The 23,215-nt window shown below is 44.1% G+C and overlaps 1 protein-coding gene across 6 annotated transcripts in view; it reads left to right on the top strand.

Moving 5' to 3' along the window:
* Daam1 (dishevelled associated activator of morphogenesis 1) overlaps positions 1-23,215 on the top strand; it is a 164,208-nt gene that overhangs the window by 47,738 nt on the left and 93,255 nt on the right. For all 6 annotated transcript variants that reach the window (XM_087911763.1, XM_087911758.1, XM_087911760.1 and 3 more), the window contains one exon: positions 18,340-18,559. In XM_087911763.1, coding sequence (XP_087767889.1) covers positions 18,377-18,559 — 183 coding nt within the window. In that variant the 5' untranslated portion in view covers positions 18,340-18,376. The remainder of the gene's footprint in view (positions 1-18,339; positions 18,560-23,215) is intronic.

Genomic DNA, 23,215 nt, shown 5'->3' with positions numbered 1-23,215 from the left:
TTGGCCCACACAACAGGATGCAGTGTCTGCTGTTTCTCTGGCTTTTTAAGGGGCTTCTAAGAAGCACGACTTTGCAGTTACTATAAGTGAGTTCCTGTTGGGTCAGACTCGCTGATTAAAAACTTAAGCAGAGGGGGCTGGAGAGATGGCTCAGTGGTTAAGAGCATTGACTGCTCTTCCAGAGGTCCTGAGTTCAATTCCCAGCAACCATATGTGGCTCACAACCACCAGTAATAAGATCTGGTGCCAACTTCTGTCTGCAGGGATACATGCAGGCAGACCATTGTACACATAATAAATAAATAAATCTTAAAAAAAAAAAAACTTAAGCAGAAAAATTCCCCTATTTCATATTTCCAATCTTGACTGTAATGTCCCTGGGAGTGGGTATCCTGAAGAAAAAGATACAGTTTTTGTTTCAAGAGCAAAGACACACTGACATAGGGGTTCTGAACTGTAGAATTTGGGTGGAAGTCAGAGCTGTGAGTTCTCTCCCTGCAGTCACGGCAACACTGGAACTGGAACTGCCTTCCAGTGAGTGACCTGGTGGCCTTGCTTGCTCTTGTCTCTTCATTGGGAGCTGGCTAGAAGCTCAAAGGGAGAAAGTCCTTGCTTGTCCTTGTGTCTCACAGTTGAACAGGTTGTTTTCTTCCCCAGGACTAGCATTTTGGTGTTGAGCGAGGCGGGAAACTGCAGAGATGAAGGTGTTCTGGAAGCGCAGTCGGGGAGGGGCACAGTGGAAAGGTGTAGGGGCTGTCTCTCTGCTAGTGGGGATAGTGAGGAGTCAAGCTTATCAGAGCTGCCTGATGTGTTGAGAAGGCTTGATTGAAAATTACCTATTTTATATTACCATGTTTATATTCCCATTATTGTCACACCAATGTCCAACACTTACTCATCTGGTCGAACTAGAAGTCTCTACTCACTAAGCCAAAAATATTCCCCTTTTCCTCCACCTTCAGGCCTACTGCACTCTCTGGTTCTGTGAATTCCACTCCTTTAGCTTCCGCATAGAAATGAAACCATGCTGATTTGTCATTTTGTGAACCGTGTATGCCACTCAGCACGGTGTCTGGTGTCTGTAGGTCTAGCCCTGTGGTAGCTTGTCCTTTTAGAGGCTGGTTAATATTCCATTGTTCATGCAGATGCCCGTTGGTTTCCATTTGCCTGTTGAGGACTTTTGGGTACTTGGCCTCTTGGCTATTGTGAATAATGCTGCTATAAACATGGCTAGAGATTGTTTGCTGGAGGCCCCGCTTTTCTTTTGTGGATTTTCCCCTCCATGGAACCATGGGGCCATGTGGTAGTTATAATCTGATTTTTAGAGCCTCCCACTGTTTCCTTTGTTGTATTGTTTATCCCACCAGCTGCCGTGGAGGAGGTCCAGTTGTGCCGCATCCTTGCCGCTGTCCTTGCTGTTTTGTCCCTGTTCCTGAGCAGTAGCCATGTAACAGTGTATCCACGATCCTCATTGCCCTAAACTTGGTGCTGCAGCTAGTGATGAGCTTGTTATCATCATGCTATCGCTGCAGAACATTTATTCAAGTCCATTGTCTGTATTACAGCTGGTTTTTGATTTTTGGTGGTGGTCCTGAGTTGTAGGAATTCGGGATGTTAACTTCCTACCAGGTTCTTCGGGCCACCTCTTCACTGCCCATCATACACAGACTACAAGGTTCACAAGGTGCCCCTTGTCTAGTTTTGCTTCTGCTGTCTCTCGAAAAAGAGTTATCAAATCTAGCATCATAAAGGGCTACACGGTATTTTATTTTAGTTTTGGGCCTGCTGTAGTTCTCCAATCTGCTTGTTTTCCATCGGGAGTGCAAGGGCCTACCCAGGGCTGTTTTGTCTAGTCTGTCTCTGTCTTCGGACAGTACCATACTGCTTTGTCTTTGCACTCTGGTTTAGAATTAGGAAGTGTAAGATCCCCAGTGTTACTCTTTGCCCCCCAGAGTCATTTGAGATTCCATATATTATTGAAATGGCTTTTTCTATTTATGCAAAGAAAAGAAATACTGGGATTCTAACAGAGATGGCATCGACCCTGTTGATTGGGTGTTATACCAGACTAGTACTCATTCTTCTAGCCTGCGACTCCATCTACATGTCTTTTCAAATTATTTTCATAAATATTTTGTAGTTTAAAGTGTACAGGACTTTTATGTCTATAGTTGAACATTATCTCATATTCAAAGGCCTGTATAGAAACTGAAGAGATGGCTCAGCAGTCAAGAGCTTCCTGCTGTTCCAGAGGACCCGGGTTCAGTTCCCAGCACCCTCGTGGTGGCTCATTGCACTTCTGGGGACCTGACACCCTTTTCTGGCCTCAGTGGGCACTAGGTGTGCCCCACGGTCACAGACATAAGTGCAGCTGAAACACCTATACACATAAAATATGAGGAAATAAATATAAAAATATTTTAAAGCATATGCAAATATACAAAATGTTTATAAAGTTTCAGAGATACACTGTTATTTATATTTGATAACTGAAGAGGGAAAAAAATGACTCGTTTCATGTCAAAGAAAAGTTTGGACCAGGGACCTGAGACAACAGCTTTCCTGTTTTCTTTGGGTCCCTTGTCGTTCTCCAGAGAGAGTCACTTCTGACGAGCTTGGTGTTTATTTTATCACGTGCTAAACTTTGCATCTTGAACAAACACATCTGTTTTATAGTTCTTATATGACGTGTTTATTATGCAACTTGGACTTCTGATTTCAGTTAGACCATCAAAGAAAATTGCCAGAAAAATGTATCAAGTTTTAAACTAAAGGTATAGTTGACAAGTTAAAATTATATTTATGTAATTATAGTATATTAGCATTATTTTTAATGTATATTCTATTCTGTGAAGATAACATTCTTGCATTTATGGTTCCCATATTTAGCTACTAATAACTTTGACTATTTGATAAGATCCCTCAAAATCTGGAGTGTAAAATATTAACCTTTGTTCAAATACTCCAAGCGTGGTAATGGCATCGGAATGGCAATTTAAAACAGAGCTTGTGTGTTATTTCATTTGGAACAAATTTTGCAAGAGAGACAGTCTCTAGTGTCTAGTCTTACTGAATTGCCCAATAAAGCAATTAGTGTTCACACCTAATTATTTTGAAAATTGCAGAGTTGGGTGGAGAGGACACACTGGGTAGTGTCAGCTTCCTCTGCACTTCCCTTTTGATGACTTTAGAAAGGCTTTTATTTTGCTTTGTTTTTGGTCCAGGCCAAAATAAGAGTGTAGTAACCCACTTACAATAACTAAAATCTAGTAAAGCTATTTCTTCCCTTGTTGTTTGGTTACCACAGTTTCGGGGTGTTTGTTTAGCTGTATAATTACCTTCTTGAGGATTCAGCACACAGACAGGAATCTCCACTGAGAAAACACGCTCCTTCTTGCCACTGGTGGCTATTTCTGTGTTTATTGTTTAATGGAAAGAGATGATACGTGTTAATCAGTCCACCCAGCCCACACACGAGCCCTTCTGCACTTGGAGCATGTGCACCAGACTCTGACTTGCTTCTGTCCTTTCCCTCTTCCAGGATCCTCATCCTATTGTATCAGAGATTTTGAGGTGTGTATTGTGTGTAATGTGGTGCTTCCTTAAGATTCTACTTTTGAATTCTTCTTTTGGTCGGGTATTCACATGTGTGTGTGTAAATTTGATTGCATTTTAGAATCGTACCAATAATCAGTCATTTCAGCCATGTGGGTGCATCCTGAAGATTCCTTTTCTAGAGTACATCTTGAAATTCTTAGAATCTCCCATCCACCATAGAGCTGTGCCTGAAATGAGGCCGGACGCAAAGTTACAGCACTTGCCGCGTTCTCAGAGCCCTCTGGAGAGCTTCCACCGTTGTGGCTTCTGTGAGTTGGAGATGTTCTGGGGAGGTGCAGAATGAAAGCCAGCCTTTTTTTTTTTTCTTTTTCCTTTTTTTAGGTTTGTGGGTTGCCACTCTGGTAGATCTGTAAGTCACAATATTAATGGTGAAATGGTGAAAGTGTCTGCCTTTATGGGCATGCGTTTCAAGTATCCTCAAAATACAAACACAAAAGAACTGATTGAGAGGCCAAGGGGTTATTTGGGTGTACGCAAGATTCAGTGGGGTTGGGGAGGAAATGTAGACATGCTGTAGTTTCAGCAGCTCACTGACAACGCTCTCATGTTCTTCTCAGCTCCCTACCCACTGGAAACTCTTCCCACAGGCACCATAAAGTGAACTTAGGCCCACACGGAAGTAATAGTCCCCAATTATTGAGCAAATACTTGGCTAAATACTGAAGCCATGTGACCGTTAATACTTGAAGCAGTTCTGGAATGCTCTCTGTGTCCACATACATAGTGCATTTAAAGTTTGTATGTTGAAAAACTGTGTCTGTCTTGTGAGAACTGCAGTTCTTTTCTGTTTTCACATTAAGCGGTGGTCCACACATTATGTCATTACTTGACTTCCATCAGGTGTGTGTCTTTTTGCCCACATGTATTAGCTCTTTCATATCAGTGCCCATGGCCTTAGTGTGTCCTTTGTAACCCCAGGTGCAGGGTGTCCAAATACTAGCTCTCAAGTTAGCTGTGTGGTAGAGTCACCTATGGGGCCCTGAGTTCTTCGCCTGGGCCCCAGGGCCAGCGTCCCCGATTTCTTTGGTACAGGATAGGCATCTGATATTTATCAGAACATATATGAATCTTTGTTACAAATCAGGATCCCTCTTTCCTTTCTGTCATAAGATTCATTGACTTTCCTGCATGTATTTATAGGTTAAATTTCTTAACATGGAAGAGTTGAGGGTTCTTAGGTGGGGGTTGCGGAGTAAGTGCATGAAAAGTAGGCTGTCAGTCAAGCTGCTGACCGTTGATGGCTTGGTTGACACCGCCCACAGCATATCAGCTAAAGCTTCCCCTTTGCTTATCTCCCTGCCCCCAAGCTATTTTTAATTATTTTATTTTCAAGAGGCTTTTGTTTGTTTGTTTTGTTTTCTTCCCCTTAATTGTTTGTGGACATTCTCAACATGAAAAGAGGTTGGGACAACCCATGTCAAGGTTTTATTTCATTAAATCATTTGAAATGCTTTGCCTTTAGAAATAAGTCCTGAAGACCAGCAGGACAAGGTCGTACTTCCTCCGTGTGTAAGCGTCGGAGGGAGTGTGTCTGCTGAGGGTTTTGGGCAGTTCTGCCGAAGAGCAGCATGGCACCCTTTGCAGCCACACCACACCCAAACAGGGCAGAGTGGAAGCCCAGGGTTCTTTTTACTGCCCCATTTCTATACTTAAGCTTGCATAAAATTGAAGCCTCTTTTGAAGTTTTATTATGTAAAATTTGCAAGTTGGAATTTTTGTGAAGGGCAGGGTGACTCTTTGGGAGGAGGGAGTTCTGATTTCGTCCTGTGACTGTGTCTTCCCCATGTGGTTTCTGGGTGGCTCCTTGCACCATTCTGCTCATCTCAGGAGGAACCAAAGCATAGATACGGGGCTGGCGTGTACAAAGTCACAGTGTTGCCCTCTGAGCAGTAGGTTGTAGGAAGACAGACTGGAAAATGATGTTCCCCACTCCCAAATGCGAAACCCAGAAAGAACCAAAAACAGTAACTTCTCATAAACATTTTTGACATCTGTAATCCCACATGGTGGCCACATCCACATGTGTTCAGATTGAGCTTCTGAGGCAAAAGTATGAATTCCAGCGGTCCCGGGTTCTGGAAAGTAGGGGGTTTACAATCGGTTTTCTAGGCAGAGGAGATGCCTTCAGAGTTAGAGAATGGGTAGTGTGCAGATGAGGTCAGTGACTGGGGACACTCAGGAGGGGTCAGATGGATCCGCACTGCCAATGTTAGTGTCCTGGTCGTGATTCAGCGGGGTGTGGTGTGCAGTTTGTATGCAAGTGGCTGGCTGGGAGTAATAAGCTTTTGACTTCTTCACAACACGTAGCAAAGCTTTATTTTATTTGCCCTTTTCCACACTGCCCCCCAAACCTCAGAGAATTTCCCACAGTTAGATAAGCTAACCAAGCTCCAGAGCTTAGTTTAGCGAGGACAACTGCCCTGCAGAGATTAGGGCAGGCTCATTCCAGGGATGTTCTGCTGATATGCACAGGGATGTCAGTCAGCTGCTGCTGATCTTAGTTCCACAAAGCAGCAGCTACCACATACAAGTCCTCCCTCAGACTTTTTCATCTTTTCCACTGCGTGTCCATCGAGACCCACCTGAGCATTTGGAGATGCCAAACACTGCAAGGAGGCAGCACACTTCACCCTAGCTGCCTTCAGTCCGATGCCTGTGAGCAGTTTCTCTGCAGAGGAGGACTGAGATCAGGGAGTGAGAGCTGCACCATGCAGTTGTTTTCCTCTTGGAAGTTTACGCCTTAGGTCCCCTAGCTTCTGTGGGCTTAGGTATCGCCTGTGTTGCTCTCTGGACTCTTTCTCACTGTTTCTTTTAGTTTTGTGTTTAAGGTTTTATTTAACTTGGTTTTAATAATAAAATGACTCAATTTACATTTCATTTACTTATAGAAAATAGAGGAGATAAAAACATACATAACTTTCTTTCATTTCTTTGGATGACAAGATTGAGTCAGGAAATACAAATGCCTTTCCTAATGTTCTATAAGAAGTGGCTAAGTTAGGATTTGAACTCAGGTCACAATTCCTGAGCTGCCAGTACCTCAGTTGCCCATAACCGAGGATGAATGGGACCCTTGTAGGATTCTAAGTTTAACCAAAAATCTTTGTTCTGCTTAGTGTTTCTGTTTCCTCCCCTTGCAAATGCATTAACACAACTTGGTGTGAAAACAGATCATAAAAAGAAGGGAGTTTTCAAATTTGCTTTCTGTAAACATGAAGGTACAAGGGCCTCTGGGCAATCTTTCTTCTATTTTCATCCAGTGAATCATGTTCCACAAGAATGCTGGTAGCCATTTTTTCTCTGCCGAATCCTTTATAAAAATATAGATTATGTATTTTTGATAAACTTTGATTATAATAATGAGAAGGGATAAGACTAGTGGCTTCTGGCTTAGGCGCACTGAGGACTGGGAACAGAAGTCACTTCTGGGGGCCAGGGCTTATGACCTCAGTGGGATCTCCAGCATGTCTTTGGTAAACTTGTAAGTTTTAGAACATAGTCATCGAGAGAGACTAAGTCTAATATGTAATCTGTTCAGTTACTCTCTGAGAATTGGCCAGATTATTTCCAGTATTAAATTTGAAGACACAGACAGTGTCTCCTTTTCAGCCACCGTCATGGAATACCGGGTGTCTTCTGCATGCCCGATACCGCTGCCTCTCTGCTTGTATGTAGTGATCTTAAAGTTGAAGTACCTGGAGTGTGGTCCCCATAGGGCTGTTAATTTATTGTAAAGACTGACTTCAGGAGGACTCCCCATCACCACATACCAGAGCATGGAAGGAACAAGTGTGTGCTGGTGTCTTACAACACGTGTGTCCTTCCCCAGTGACGAATGGTCGTGCCCTGGGGCTCTTCCTGAAAGCTCTGGGTGGATCATGACACTACATCCTTTTGCTTGTTAAGGAATAAAACTTGGCCTCTTAAACAGCTGAGGGTTTGGTGTGACACAGCTGGCCAGGAAGCCTTAGCGTGTGTTTTCATAACCTCCACCTTTAAAGGTGTCTTATCAGTGGGTCTTTTAGAGGCGGTGAAGACGGACACCCCACGGGAGAGTGGTCTGCGTGTCTTTGGCCGTCACTTTCAGGTTGTTTATCGGCTCTACTCCCAGGCTAGCCCCAGGTCTGCTGCCCAGCGCCATAGCTCTGTGGTGAGGTTGAGTCCTCCGGTGGGGAGCTCCAGTGACACTTTTGGTTTGGCTTTTCTCCCAGATGATTGAGCTGTCCTGGCTTCCAGATGCCGGTTTCTGTCATTTGAGTAGCACAGACGTCCTCACCAAGAACAGTGTTCTATTGGCTTTAGGGATTATACTGTGAACCTCCAGTTAAAATATTGAGTCATGCCACGAGACATGCCAGTTTTTCAGGGTGGCAATCTAGAGGTGTCCTTGTCTCCTCTCCCCATGAAAGGTGATGAGGTGTAGGAGAGCAGACAAGGACACCTTGTGAGAAGTGGCAAGATCTGGGCAGGAACATGGAAACACAGTTGAGAGTGTGTATTTACTAGTTGAGTCCTGTCCTGTCCTGAAGGTGTTTGTGAGGTGCCTTTGGGCCCCTTCCTCCCGCATCTAGGAAAGAACGAAGGAAGGCGGGCATAGATTTGGATTTCTGCTTTGCACTCCTGTACCTGCCCTGGATGACCAGTGGACACAGAAGCACTGGTTTTCAGGGGACCTTGGCATTTTGGGTGTTTAGAATTTGTTTTCCCTGTTGCCGGGGTGGGGCAGGAGTGAGATGTCCTCCCTGTTTTCCTCTTGCATCAGAGACGTTACTGGGATGAGAGAGCACTGACTGCTGAGTGACTTTCCTAGAGCCACTCCAAGACGTGCCCTGTTAGAACATCCTTTCGGGATCAAGTGTGTGGGGAGCGCTGGACTGCCCTCCACTGATGCACGGAGACACACCCTTTCCGTTTCCTGGCCGAAGGGATGTTTAAACCTGCAGGCTTTCAGATGCTTCTGCAACCTTTGACTGTATCTCATGATTCTTTGGCACTTGGCACCTGGCGTGCTTGGGAAATGAAACTAGACAAGAGGAATGTGAGAGGAGAGAGATGGCCAGAGGGAGACGCAGAGCTATCTTTCCCTTTCCCATTTTCTTGATAAGAGGCCTGGAGCTGTGTGGCTGCGGCCCCAAATTAGCCCCTGGAGAAGTAACCGGTGAGGTGCGCCTAGGCTCTGAAAACAAGAGGTATGGCGGCTGAAATGGAGGTCCCGGCTCTTCTCCCTAAGGTTCATACCATACAGAGTTTGCCCTTGTCCCTCTGTGCGTGCAGCCAAAATTCAGTTTGACTTGGAAATTTCAGAGGCCTTTGTTGTTCAGAAATGCTTGTAATTTGGTGTCGAGATTTTTAACTGGAGAATTGACTATGAAATGCTGTGACTTGGTTAAAATACCTCTGGTCCCCACTGAACTTGTGAGTTCATTTGAAACTGTTGGCGCTTAGGTGAGTGGGTGGCTAGCAGGAGCTTTGTGCCTCTTGCTCCTTTCTTGACCCCAGCATATCTTGCCTAGGGTTTCCTTTGTTGTTGCTAGTTTTTCTGTTAGGGAAAATCCTTGAGAACATAGCCAGGGAGTGCTGCTCCCTTGGTATGGTCAGCCATTTTTAAACTATGTGACAGAAGTCTCCGATGAACCAATTAAAATGGTGTACAAATCAGTGCAAACCCAGTTTTGTCATTAGAACGCTCACGTTTTCCCCAAACATTGGCTACTCATTGTGTCTTGCTCTGTGGAAAGCAGGTGTTACCTATCTCCTCTGCTGTGACTGGCGTTATCAAAGGAAAAACGCTAGGAAGGGTGTTCTTATAGACTTGAGACTTCTTGCCAATTAAAAAAGAATCTCAATCATCATCGTCATCATCATCATCTACATTCTCCACAATTGGCTTTCTTTTCTGACCTGTGCTGTGTTGAGAGGTTTTGTTTGTTTTGTTAAAGAGCAGTACAAATGACTCTGACTCTGAGCTAGACCACAGATGGATTGAGTTTCTTACCCTTTGCTAAGCAAAATGCACCTGCTCCAGACTCTTAAGTAGCTTTAATTGCTTCCTTGTGCGCAGCATAGCAATAGCCATCTGTAATGTTATAGATGGATTGCATCGGGATGTCCCAGAGGTGACTTCTTCTCTGCCCTAATGCCAGAAGCTGAGGTTAGAAAAGTGTTCTGGTTGAGGGCCCAGCTGTCATGGTGGAATTAGTCCTTTCTTTCAGGCCGATCTCGTTAAAAAGGAGCCAAAATGTGACACAGAGGTTCCTGGTTTCAGGAACCACATGTGCTCTCTCTAGTCAAAAGAAGCGCCAGCTCTGCTGGTCCCCAGTCATCCCCGCTAGGATGCCCCACTGTGAGCTCCCAGAGTGGTACTCCATCTATGTCTCTAGCTCTGTCTGGCACATTGAAAGGACTCAGATAAGGATAAGTGAGTAAAAGGATATTTTCTTAAGCAAAGTATTCTTTAAATGCAAGGAATTTGGGAAATACCTAACGGTTTTTGCAGTGAGTCTACTTCCCATGGAGCCTGTTTGTGAATTAGTTGACAAAGTAGGGATCAACTAGTTTCCCCAGAAACCTTTTGCTCTTTCTGCTCCAGGGAAACTGCGAATGCCCTGAGGGTGAGTTCCATCTGCTGAAGTTCCATCTGCTGAAGCTATTGACAGCAGCAAAAACTTGAGTAGTGGCTCAGGAGCACCCAGTACTTCAGTTGGTTAATAAATGTTCTGGTGACTGTAAAAACAGATCCAAGGACAACTGTGGAAGAACACAGAGTCACATGCCCAAAATTCAGAGGTCGAACCATCTGTTCACTTTACGCTTTTCATTCAGCAAGCATTTAGAATATACCGCCTGTCAGGGACTAAATAATACCGAGTCTAGTGGAAAAATAGACTATAAATGCACTCAGTTATGTGTATGTACAATAGTTGTGGCAGGAATGTGTACCCATCCCTGGAAAGTTTAAGGCCCATAAACATGGTGTTATCGGAGTGAGCCCTGAAAATGGTCAGATAAGGAAGAAAAACCGTGGGCTATTGAGAGGGTTCAGCAGATAAATGCTCTTGCTTCTGGTACTGATGACTCACATTCAGCCCTAGAACCCAAGGTAGAAGGAAAGAACTAATCCCTACAAGTTGACCTCTGCGTGTGCGCATATATCCGTTCATGCCTGTGTGTGTGTGTGTGTGTGTGTGTGTGTGCGCACACACACAGTAAAATCAACAGTAAAATTTACTATCAAGGTCTGATGATGGCATATGTCCACTTGTGTGTTGGCCTAAGCTCGGGCAGTGTTTGAGAAGTTGGGAGACGAAGGCGGAAAATCATGTCACCAGGGCCAGCACTGTAGTGTATGAGCCCTTTGAGTTTGGGCCTCTGCCCTCTCTAGTCTCTCATTACTCACACCCTGGGCTTCTCTCTGACTCAAATGTGCCAGTCTCCTCCCTGATCCATACACTCTTCCTGCCTGGAATCCTTTCTTCCGACACTGTGCAGGGCTGCTCCTACTTTGTCCTTTACATTTTAGCTAAGCTAAATGTCACTTACCAGCTGGGATCTTCCTGAGCACTCCCTGAAAGAGCTCAGTAGATTAAATGGGTGCATTTGATGTAGAAGGACAGCCATTGTAGCCTGCAGCCCAAGGGCCTGTATGGGCATGCCACCTGTTATTTTGGTCTGTGAACTAAGAGTGTTTTTCATATGTTTGGTGGTGGAAAGCAAGTTTAAAAATACTGTTTACGAATATGGTAAAACACCTTTAAAGTTTTTTTTAAAAAATGTTTGCTTTGAGAGAGAGGATCTCTTGTAATTGAGACTAGTCTTAAACTTACCATGTTATGGTTCATTATCCGGGAACTTCTGATTCTCCTGTTGGAATTACAGATGCACACCACCAGATCTTATCTGTGGTTCTGGAATGGAACCCTGAGTCTGCGTGCATGTTAGGCTGCACTCCACCAGCTAAATTATACCCCCAGCTTTGGATATTATAAAGTTATATGAAATTCTTGTTTCCCTTTCTAGAGTGGAATTTTATTAGAACTTGGGTTCATCATGTTTACATATGCCTGTGACTGCTTTCATGGGAACATGGCAGCACTGAATACTTGTAACCGAGACCAAATTCCCTACAGAGCCTACGGTATTTACTGTCCGGTCATACACAGGAAAGGTCTTCCACTACCTGGCCTGAAAACTAAGGGCCAGGGAGAAGAAACTGCTGAAATCATTCCGTTGGGAGGTGAAAGGTGGCTGCCTAAGGCACCTGATGCTGGAGAGAGTGGGGACTGAATTCCAGCCTGTCTTCTCTGCACACCCCACACCCCACTCCCAGCTGGCCAGATTTTTCTGCATGAACACACCTCGACTTTACCAGCAAACCAAGCCTTCCACCAGCTTCTCTTCTTAATTGGCTCCTGCTTCCCCAGCTTCATCTTTCAAGAGGTGATGGGAAGAAGTAGTGGGTGTGGCTTGCTTGGAGGGCTCAAGGCAGCTGTTGGGATCTCTGTGGTCAGTGAAGCGCTTGCGGTGGAGGGAGGCCCGTGGAAGTGGTTCCTGCCTGGGAGACGTCAAGTGGATGATTGCTTTTGCTTCCTGTTTTGATCTGTATCTAAGAGATGAGGCTCTGAAAAGTAGCGTTCCAAATATGTGTATGAAATGGCCGCCCGTTGGACATCTCAGCCGTCCCTTTGCATGATGGATAATTTAAAGGTGCATTTATTCAGTTTTGGTTCCATTGAGGAACTAGCATGAAATCTTGACCTCTGGACCTTACTGAAGCTAAGCACAAATACCTGTCACGTGCTCCGTACTAAAATTATTTCCATCAGGTTCTTACCTGTTGTAGACTCTGTAACTTACCGCCCATGTTAGAATGAGTCACACATCCATATTCTCTTTATAGGATGGTATTTTAAGATTTAAAGACTGTTTCGGACTGAGGTTTAGGTCCTAACACTATTCCCTGGCTCTTCAATACAACCAGAATGTAGTATAGCTTGAGTTTTTGTGAAAATAACTTAGAAAATGCAAATTTGCCAAATTGTTTGGTCACCAACTTGTCCGTGAGGTGTTAAGCAGCATGTGTTTTGGGTATTTGTCCTTGTGGAGTTGACTCCTTCAAAGACGGAAGAAAGATCAGCATCACAAATGACTGACTGTCAGCTGTGTATTGTGGCCTCACAAAATGCTATGAGAATTCAGACCGGTTGGGTAGTTAGCAAGCCTGCCTGGAAGAAGTGGCCAAACAGGAACTTGAAGCCTGACCTTGGACCTTAAGGCCCTCTGGGTGCTGCCCCTTACATAATTCAATCTACTTCATTTTCCTGCCTCTATTTCCCAGAAGTCTAAGTACTCCACCCACCCTCCACCTAACCACACAGACCTTGACCTGAACAATCTCTTAGTTTACTGTTAATGGGCTCTGCAGGACAGTGACCTGGCTTTCAAGGAGACGTGGCTTCTGCCCTTTCGACACACACCAAAGACAAACACCGAGAGGTACAGTTTAATGAGATAAGTCGTGACTCCCCTGACCTAGTGTGCAGCAGCTGTCTCTGCAGAGTACAAGATCTGAGACCAGCTAGAGCAGTGGTTCTCAGCCTTCCTGATGCTGCGGCATCGTAATACAGGTCGTCATGTTGTGGTGACCCCAACCATAAAATCATTTACTTACTACTTTATAACTGTAATTTTGCTACTGTTATGAATTGTAATATAATTATCTGATATACAGGATATCTCCTGTATGACCTCCAAAGGGGTCATGGCCCAGAGGTTGAGAACTGCTGACTATAGAAACTTCCACAGTGATTTGAGGTTGCTGAGATATTTGTGCTATGTGTTATAAAAATGGCCATCTGCAGCAGATTAAAGGAAAAACAACTAGTAATTCCTCACAGGTAGTCTGGCAAACTAGTTGTACAAATCACCAATCAATATCCAATCACTCAAATATTTTCTTCCTCCTTTTTGTTTTGTTAGCAGCACTGGGGATGGAACCTTGGGACCTGATACATCTTTTAAGTATTTTTAATAGGCATTTTTTTTCCACACTTACTTCCTTCTTCTAAAGCTAGCAAATAATCATATCAATTTTTTAAAAGCTCTTTTCACTAATGGCGCAAATAGTGTGTCTTTATTATAACAATATGGGTATACCAGAGGCTTTGTGTCTTAAAAAATCAAGGTGATCTTCACATATCAGAGCCAATTGCTGCTGACACTGATAAATTTCTCCCATTCTTCTCATGCTTATGCGTGTGGTTTTTTAATAAAAGTGTGATACTGTATACCTACAGTTATGAGCATGTCACTGAGTGTCCTCTTACAAATATCTGCTGCTGAACTGTCGTGTGTGTGTGTGTGTGTGTGTGTGTGTGTGTGTGTGCGCGCGCGCATGTGTATGTGTGCATGGTGGGGGACATCTCTGGTTGTGTCTCTGAGCATTTAAGGTATATTCCCAGGAGCAGAAATACTGGGTCAGAATGTGTGCCTGTTTTAAGGTTTTGACAGATGCTTTAGGAAATGCTGACCCAGATTCCAGCTGCCATCACCGCAGACCTGTCTCACTGCCTGAGTGCTCAGGAGACTGGTACCGGCAGGGCAGGAGGATGCTGACAGAGTCGCGAAGAACAGGGACTACCTAGGTAGAAAATGTTAGGAGTACAAGACAATTGGAGGGCATAGGAAGTGGCCTGTGAATGAAGTAGGACATTAGTACAAACTAGAAAAGATGGGAACATTGGACTAAAATCCAGTTTGGAGCACTGAAAGCCAATTTAGACTGGTTCTGAGAGAACCATTAGAAGATTTTTGAGCAAGGAAATGAGAGCCCAGGGCTTTGCCATTGGGAAACTGAGAATGTGCACTAGACTGCCTTGGGCTACACACGTGTGACACCCTCTGTGCCCCCTCCCCTCATTAGTACTTGCATTATCCCTTCTGCCTGAACGTGGCTTTTCTGCTCCCTCCTGAGTCTGCTTGTCTGTCAAGGACTGTTTCCAGATATTACCTGATTCCCCTGGAGCTCTCTGACAGGGCATGTCATATTCCCTTTGTTTTAATGATTTGATATACTACTGTTCCCTGGCTCTGAGTTCCCATTTCTGAATCCTTAGGTGCTCACTGTGTATGGGACATAGCAGGTACTGATAAACATTTGTCAAAGGACTCCCAAGTACTGTCTGTGTGTTCTTATACCTTAGACCAAGGAATGCATGTTCTAGTTCAATAAGATGTTAGATGTCTAAGCTGCCTTTATTTCAGAGCCAACATGGGTGCCCCACAGAGCCATGTCCCTCCTCCCTTCATGCCCCAAGGATTTGGAGTTGCAGATGCTCAGAAAGCATGCACATTCCCCTAACCCCTCAGACAGTTAAGGGCTCAATCCCAGAGGTGTTGGCAAGCCATAGTTATGTATACAAACTTACCCAAAATATTAATAAGGAAACCAAAAAAATTGGTGACAATTTCTACAGTAGGGTTTGCAGATGATCTGTGTCGATAAAGAGAGTTTCGTTCTTAAAACTTAAGGACAAGACTTAAATCTCTCCAGAACTGTTTTAAAATGCATACACACTCGTTTCTAGTCTCTGTCCTGTGTTTCTATTTGTTGTTAAGTACAACAATCCTGTATAATACATTGTTCTTCAAACGCTGAAAACCTTATAGGCCAACCTTCAGAGCCCAACTTTCATCTTCATGCCCCAGAGTTTTTAAAGTTTTTGGAGTAGAGTCCTTTAAAATGTGCTTGAATATTAAAATTTAGTATTCCTCAATTATTTACTATTATGGCTGCTACTTCATAAAATAACCACACAGGACAGTTCCAACCAGTGGCAAGTGCTATGAAGAAGAACCTCACTGGAAGAATAATGCATGGACCTGAAAATCACTGCTGTAGACAACCATCGGATGTGGCCTCTTGAGCGAGTGCTAGAGCTTTTATCATGGTGATTTAGCCTTGCACCTAAACACGCCAGTCTCTGACACTGTTGGTGCAAAGGTCCTGAGGTCGAAGGTCAGTGTGTTTTGGGTCCAGTAACCCATGGAAAGGTGGAAAGGCAGATGGGGCAGATTGTGGAGGCTCGGGAGATGACTGGCTAGCTTTTATGAGATTGTTAGAGCATGTTATTGCCCTGGGCATTCTTAAGAGGAAAGTGGTTTGAAGACAACAGTGCCAGCCAGGGTTTCCTTCCCTCTACCTTATCCCCTGCTCACAAAGAGCTGCCTGTGTCTCTCATCATTGTAGCCCATTGACTCTCAATTCCACCTTTTCTGAGCCTGTTTTGTGTATCAGCCCCAGATCAATCCAAGTTGAGATAGACACATGCCTTCTCCTCCCCCTTGGGCCTTTTCCTTTTAGGAAGTGCCTGCCATCTGCTAGCCCTGTGTGGGAGGACAAACTGCTTTGTCCTTAATTATCAACATGGTCTCCTCTGGGAAATCTATTCCCTGGGAGGGACTTTGCATTCTCTTTAGCTCTCCAGCAAATCACCTGTTCATAACTCCAAAGTGTGGTAAGCCTATCACCTTTCACCTTGCCTGAGTCTTGTCTCCTGTCCTCTTGCTGCATAGGCTAACCAACTTAGACAGTGGAGAACGTCTAGCTTCTCCTGTCTGTTTCCATCTCCTGGTAGGGGCACGTTGGCATTACAGACCTGTTGGAACTACTGAGTTTATATGGGCTGGGGCTTCGAATTCAGACTGGGTTTGTGAGGGAAGCTCTCCACTCACTGAGTCACCCCCCAGTGCTTGCTCCCCTGCTGATGAGATTACTCTTAATATGTGCTGTGGTAGCACTCAGGACATGGGTTTTCAGGACTTGGTTTTTCCCTTGATTGTATCACTTGGAAATAATTCCAAGACAAAATATGGTTGTCATTCAAAAAGTACTCAACGCCTTAAAAACACATTTATGGTGAAGATTCAAGGGAGTACAAGATGGAAGGCACAGTTCCCCAAACCTTTTATACCCGAGGCTATTGCTATTAGTGTCTGCATGTATTCATAAATCTTAATATGTTCGGAAACACCCTGTTACCTTGCAGGTTAAAGTGTATGCATTATATAGCATTTGAACTTTTTAAATTTACATATTTGGATGTCTTGTTCTGTTTAATGGATTCATAATATTCTCTTGCATGAACCTGCTATAATTTATTTCAGTATTTCCCTTATTGATGGACTCTGTTTTTCTGTTTTAAAAGCCCTAATCCCTAAAGCTCTTGAGTTGCCATTAACTTCAATTATGTTAAACATTTACAGAGTGACTCCTCTGTTTCTGGCACTAGACAAAGTACACTAGGCCATGTGCTTGAGTTGTCACTATCTGACAGAGATGCAGGCCTAAGGAACAGGACTGCACATGTGCCAGGACAGAGAGGTGGATGCCTGGGTGTCGGTTCAGTATTACCAAGTCAACTGAAGGAGGTGACAGAGAATTTGAAGTCGGACTTTAAACAATGCTTGAGGGCTTAGCAGAGACTGATCACCAAGACTGATGACCTGAGTTCAATTTCAGTGCCAGGAACCTTCATGTTAGAAAGACAGAACTGACTCCCCGAAACTGTCCCCAGACTCCACACATGCACTGTGACACAAATTACCGCTCCCACAAATAATAAATAAATGAAAGAAAACAGAACATAAAACTTTTAACTTATAAAAAAAAAGATAATGAAATTTCCTAAGGACCAAAGAAGAAACAATCATTCATATTTTTTTTGGTGGTTGGTGTTTATTTTTGAGGTTATAATATAATTACAGCATGTCTCCTGTCCCTTTCCTCCCTCCGAAACCCACCTCTATAAACTCTTTCCCATTCTCCCATTCTCCTTCAAATTCTTGGCTTCTTTTTTCACTAATTGTTATTGCATGCTTATATGTATTTTCATGCGCATATATATTCTAAAATGTAACCTGTTGAATGAGTATATATATATATATATATATATATATATATATATATATATATATATATAAAGCATGCTCGTATGCATGTTTTCAGAGCTGGCCATTTGGCATCTGGCAATCAACTGGTGTACTCTTCCCTGGGTAAGACCACCTCTCCCACTCCTAGCTCTACTTGGTTGCCTGTGTTTTTTTGCGTAGGGTTGAGGCTTCATGGGCTTTTCCCCATCCAGTTTGGTCTGTTCATTGGTGTCCTTGTTCAGCTCACATTTGGTCGGTCATGTTGGTGAGACTTTATGGCTGTAGCTTCTGATGCTATAAGGAGACACAGCCTCACAGCAAACTTTCTGAGCCTCTGGCTCTTAAAATCTTTCTGGTCTCTGTTCTGCAATGTTCCTTGGGCCTTAGGTGTGGGAGTGTTTTGTTGATGTGTCCACTGGGATTGGACTCCACAACTCTGCATTTTGATTGGTTGTTTTCTGAAGTGGTTTCTGTCTGCTGCAAAGAAAAGTTTCAGACATAGTCACTTCTGAGGAAAAGGAATTCCGTACAAAGAATGGCCATCAGCTGGACTGGCCAGAGAGTGTTTCAGGGAACAGTGGCTGGAGCTGCACTTTTGTACATAGCTGGCCTCAGGAAGCATTCAGCAAATGGATGGAAGGACACGGGTTCTTTGCCCAGTTAGGTGCCAGACCTCCCTGTTTCCTGTAGAGTCCACACGTTGCCAAAAAGCACAGGAAATGCTCTTTTGCATTGGTTTGATTTTTCAAAGTTTTTTTGTCCGTCATACTCAACCATGACATATCTTCTTTTCAGAGTTTAGAAACATCAAGAAATAGAAGAGAACTCAATCATGGCACCAAGGAAGAGAGGTGGACGAGGGATTTCGTTTATCTTTTGTTGTTTCCGAAACAATGACCACCCAGAAATCACATATCGGCTTCGGAATGATAGCAACTTTGCACTTCAGACCATGGAGCCTGCGCTGCCCATGCCCCCTGTGGAGGAACTGGACGTCATGTTCAGTGAACTTGTGGTGAGTCCCGGATGTCCATGCTGTCATTCTTGATAAACCAGGGGAGAAGAGGAAAGGCGATGGCTGGGTTGGCTTGGCTGTATCTGAGTTCTTTACTGTCCTCACTGAACTGTGGGAAGTGTGTGTGTGTGTGTGTGTGTGTGTGTGTGTGTGTGTGTGTGGTGGGTATTAAAAAGGGTAGTGTGACTCTACCTCCAAGGGTTTTTTTTTATTGGTGCTTCAAATAGGCAAAGGGATTTCAATGTTTGGGTGTTCAAATAGTGGTAGGTACTGTATTCTAACTTGCTTTTTCTAATTCATCCTCATTCTTGCTCAGGTCTGCACTTAAGTGTGTAAGTCCTGCATCTGCATCACCCCTTCTGGGATGCCTTTGTGCTCCCCCATTCCTCCCCCAATGTGCAGTGTTAGCGCTATTTGAAAATCAGTCCTGCTTCCCAACTCGCCTTTGAACTTCGGCGAAAGGCATTAGTACTCAAGTGCAGTGCCATTATTTAGACTAATGATGGGATTGGAGTGACAGCTGCTGTGGGAACCCTTTTATGGATGCCATCACACTGGAGAGGTCACTATCCTCAGATGGGATGGTGTAGACCGTGCAGGACCTGCTCATCAAAAGGACTGTTTACCTTTATGGCATAGTTTAAAGAGAGCTTGTATAGGGGTCAGCAACAGTGCTTCAGGTCACTACCCTGAATTTGCCTACTTAAGTATAGATGGTCATGTTATTTTTCTGATCCCAGTTTCTGAAAAGTATAGCGGAAATACCTCCTCTCAGGATTGCTGCAGTGTTTGAGCCAAGCAGGCCATAGGGAGTGGGGTCTGGTGCCTGACCCTTCAAGGTGTTCAGTGAAGTCACAGCAGTGCTGTATCTTCCTTTCATCACGGCCAGCATTTCCTAGTGGAGTTTGTTGTCACTGGACCATGGCATTGTGTGGCAGAAGCTAGACTGGTCTTTTGCTTGATTCTTAGGACAGAAAGTAGGCAGTGCCACTGCCTGCCACAGTGTTGTTCCAGCTACAGATGAGAATTCAGAAATGGAAAGATGAGCCAGCGAGAGTCTGTGGAGCTGAGGTTTGCATTTTGGTCTCTCGAGGGGGAAAATGAGCCTATTTTTGAGCAGAGTTGATTAGGATAAAAAGAGATAGCTTATGATTGCATGTTTATATTTTGTGATACTGAAGATTTTATCCCTTCTCCATTCTCTCTCCTATGAAGAACTTTATTTTAGATCTCAAACTAAAAAGCTAATCCAGCTGTGATGGGACATGCCTTCAATCCCAGCACTTGAGAAACGGAAATGGGAAGACTGGGGATTTAAGGTCATCTTCGGTTCCCTAGTGAGCTTAAGGCCAACCTGGGCTATACACACGCACACAGGTGACTCAGGATATGGTTCAGTTGGTGGGGTTCCTGCCTAGCATACAAGATTCCCCAATGTGTGACTCATCACTGTAATGAACCTGACACAGCAGCTTAAGGAAAGAAGAGTCTCTTTGGCTTTGGTCCATAGTGACAGGAAGGCGTGGCAGCAGGAGTGTGGCACAACCATTAGTCACACGTGTCTGACTTCAGGAAGCAGAGACAGATGAGTGTGGCCTCCTTGGTGTCTGCCCATGGAATGCTGCTGCCCCCATTCAGGGTGGGCCTTGCCTGCTCAGTTAAATCTTCCTGAAAACACCCTCAGACTTACCCAGACTTGTATGTCCATGGTGTGTCTAAATCTTGATGAGATGACAATGAAGATTAAGGATGACACCTGGATTCAGTCCCTAGCACTACATAAACTGAGCATGGTGACTCAAGAGGCCCAGAAATTCGAGGTTATCCTAGGCTCCATAGCAAGTTGGGGGCCACCCTGGGATATATGAAACCCTGTCTCAAACAAAACAAATCATACTCACACAAAGAAAGTCAGACTTGGCCTTCAAAAGTGTGATGAGTTGGGTTGCTGATAGCAGTATAGGGGATCATCACGAGGTTCTAACATCACCAAAGGTACAAGCATAAAATTCCCCTGCAGGGATAATGAGTATACTTGTTGTGGGAATATGTTGAGGGATGTGGTCAGGGAAGGCTTTCAGAGGGCCGGGAGGAAGAGCAGGAGGTCATCTTAATGGCTGTCCAGCCTCTCCAGCTGACTTCTGCTGTATCAGTGAAACCAGCCTCGTCCGCTTGAGAACGTGGAGTTAGAAAGTGTCATTCTTTTGTAGGGGTTGGCACCACTAGTCACGTGGCCAAGGCTGAGGTCATTGAGATGGCGGGGGCGGGGCGCTGTGAATCATGTGCCATGGTGGCTGTGGAGAAGGGCAGTAATGGTGCCTTTATGGCTTGCTTTTATTTCCTGCTCAACGTGCTTTACAATCAAACTTGTACCTGAGGAGAGGCGTGCCACTGTGGAGCCGGGGAAGAGCTGGTATCCCCACATCTTCCGCATCTGTGCTCCCTCCAGCACAGACAGATACTCTGTCAGATTCCTGAATTGAAGCCTGCCCAGGAGCTGGCGGTGGCAGCTCCATGTACATCTTGAAGAGTGCTTGTTACTTTGCATTCAAGGGGGAGAAAAATTCTACTTTCTGCTTATTGATGTCTCTATTGTGTGTGAGAAAATTGCCTACAGCTGCTAGTTGTTAAAAAAAACAATGCCAAACCAGAACTTTAAGCCAAAACCATTGGAAAACAAATTATCTTGAGGTTTGTGTCTGTCCTGGTGAGTGACGATGGATTTTTGTCTACCTCTGACTTTAGGGACTTAGACCACAAATCCTTCCAATTGCCAGGGGAGGCCTGAGGCTAGAGAGGTGGGATCAAAGTGCTGGAAGCTTCTTCTCTGGGCTCTTCCAAGCAGTTGTAGAAGTAATCCTGCTGTGTCTTTGTACTGGGAAGGGACTCATGGCAGAGAGGGCCTGTCTCCTCAGTCAACAATCTGGCTGCCTTCAATAGAGGGGAATTTCTTTCAAGGCTGGTTTGGTTTGAATTTGGCCTTGATTCCTTTTTCTGTACTCTGGGGATTCACACCTTCTCAGAGAGTTGATGTCAAGATTAAAGAAAATAATTTAAAAAACAACAAAAACCAAACACAAAATTCTGGCATCTATCAGAACCTGGTATTACAGGCCTGAATTCTCAGCTACTTGGGAGGTTAGGACAGGAGGATCATAAGTTCAAAGCCAGCCTCAGCAACTTAATGAGACCATGTCTTAAAATAAAAAAGCAAATTGAATGCTTTGTATTTAGCTCAATCCTACAGATTAGCATGTGTGAAGGCTTAGATTCAATTTCCAGTACAGAAAGAAAGAAAGAAAAAAGGGCAGAAGGAGAGAGGGAAAGAGGGAAGGAGGGATGGAGGGCAGGCGGGTTGGCACCTAGGAGGTGCAGTATAGTCTACAGCCAAGTGCAGCAGTAGTGATGGGAGGTGATTCAGGTTCTTTCTGAGGACAAAACTCTCAGCATATTCAGTTTTCCCCTTTCTGGGAAACTAATCTGCTTGCTGTGAGCCCTGTCCAGCTGGCCCCTCTCGCACTGCATCTGCTGGCAAGCGGCGTATCAGAGCGGGTCCTTGCCAGGCCTGCTTCCCTTATCCTGTTTGATGAGTCACTCTGCTGTTTTTAAAAGTGATACCAAATGACGTTCCTTCAGAAGCATGTATTAGAACCATATCATCTCTTTAATAAAACAAACCCGGAAGGAGGGTGAGCATTTGAATCTTTAAAGAAACAGCCAGAAAGGCGTGCCTTGTCCTACAGTCTCCCTGACACAAACAGAGCAATTAGAATTGGAGGCACTTGGCCACATCTTTTTTTTTCTTTTTTTTTTTTTAATGATGTCAGGGATCAAAGCCAGGGCTTTGCATTTGCTAGACAAGGGATGTTGCTGAGTTATGTCAGGCTACCTACAGCTCTTAAACTCACAAAGCACATTTACCTGTTCACCACGTTCATCAATGCAAAACACAGTTCTGTGGCCTTTAGTATATCCATAAAACTGCAACCGCCACCAAAATCAATGTAGGCATTTTTGCTGCCCTTAAAATAATCCTCATATCCATTGGTCATCACTTCCTTTCTATCCAGAGTCCCACCGTCCCCTGGCAGCCCCTAAACTACCTTATGTCTCAGAAAACTTGCTTTTCTCAGACAGTTTGAACAAATGGAATCATAGCATGTAGACCTTAGTAACTGGTGTCCTTTATATAATATCAAATTTCTCCATTGTATGGATGCTAATTCTTCATTTCTAATTACTGCCAAATAACATTCTATCATAGAGATATTTTAGGAATCTTTCAACATTGATGCATATTTTAGAATTTTATTTTTATACTTTGCCAGTTAAGGATATTGTCAAGAATGCTGCTATAAACATGCATATGGAAGGTTTTACATATAAATATGCTTGTGGCTCTCACGGGTAAAAACATACTAGCAAAAGTGCTGGGACCTCAGAGAACGCTGAGGTTCACTTTGAGAGCTGTCAGACTGTTCTAAAGTGGCTACCCTGGCTCTCATTTCCACCAGCAACCTATGAAGCCTGCAGTTTCTTTTTTAAATTATTTGTTTACTTGTGTGTGTGCGTGCATGTGTGTGTGTGATGTGTATATGTGGGCACAGATGCCACACACATGACAGTCACAAGACAACTATATAAAGCTAGTTTTCA

Source organism: Myodes glareolus, chromosome 11 (genome assembly GCF_982192425.1).
Source record: "Myodes glareolus chromosome 11, mMyoGla1.1, whole genome shotgun sequence".
NCBI lineage: Eukaryota > Metazoa > Chordata > Mammalia > Rodentia > Cricetidae > Myodes > Myodes glareolus.
Note: the sequence above shows the minus strand (reverse complement) of the source record. Positions and strands in the feature narration are given on the sequence as shown.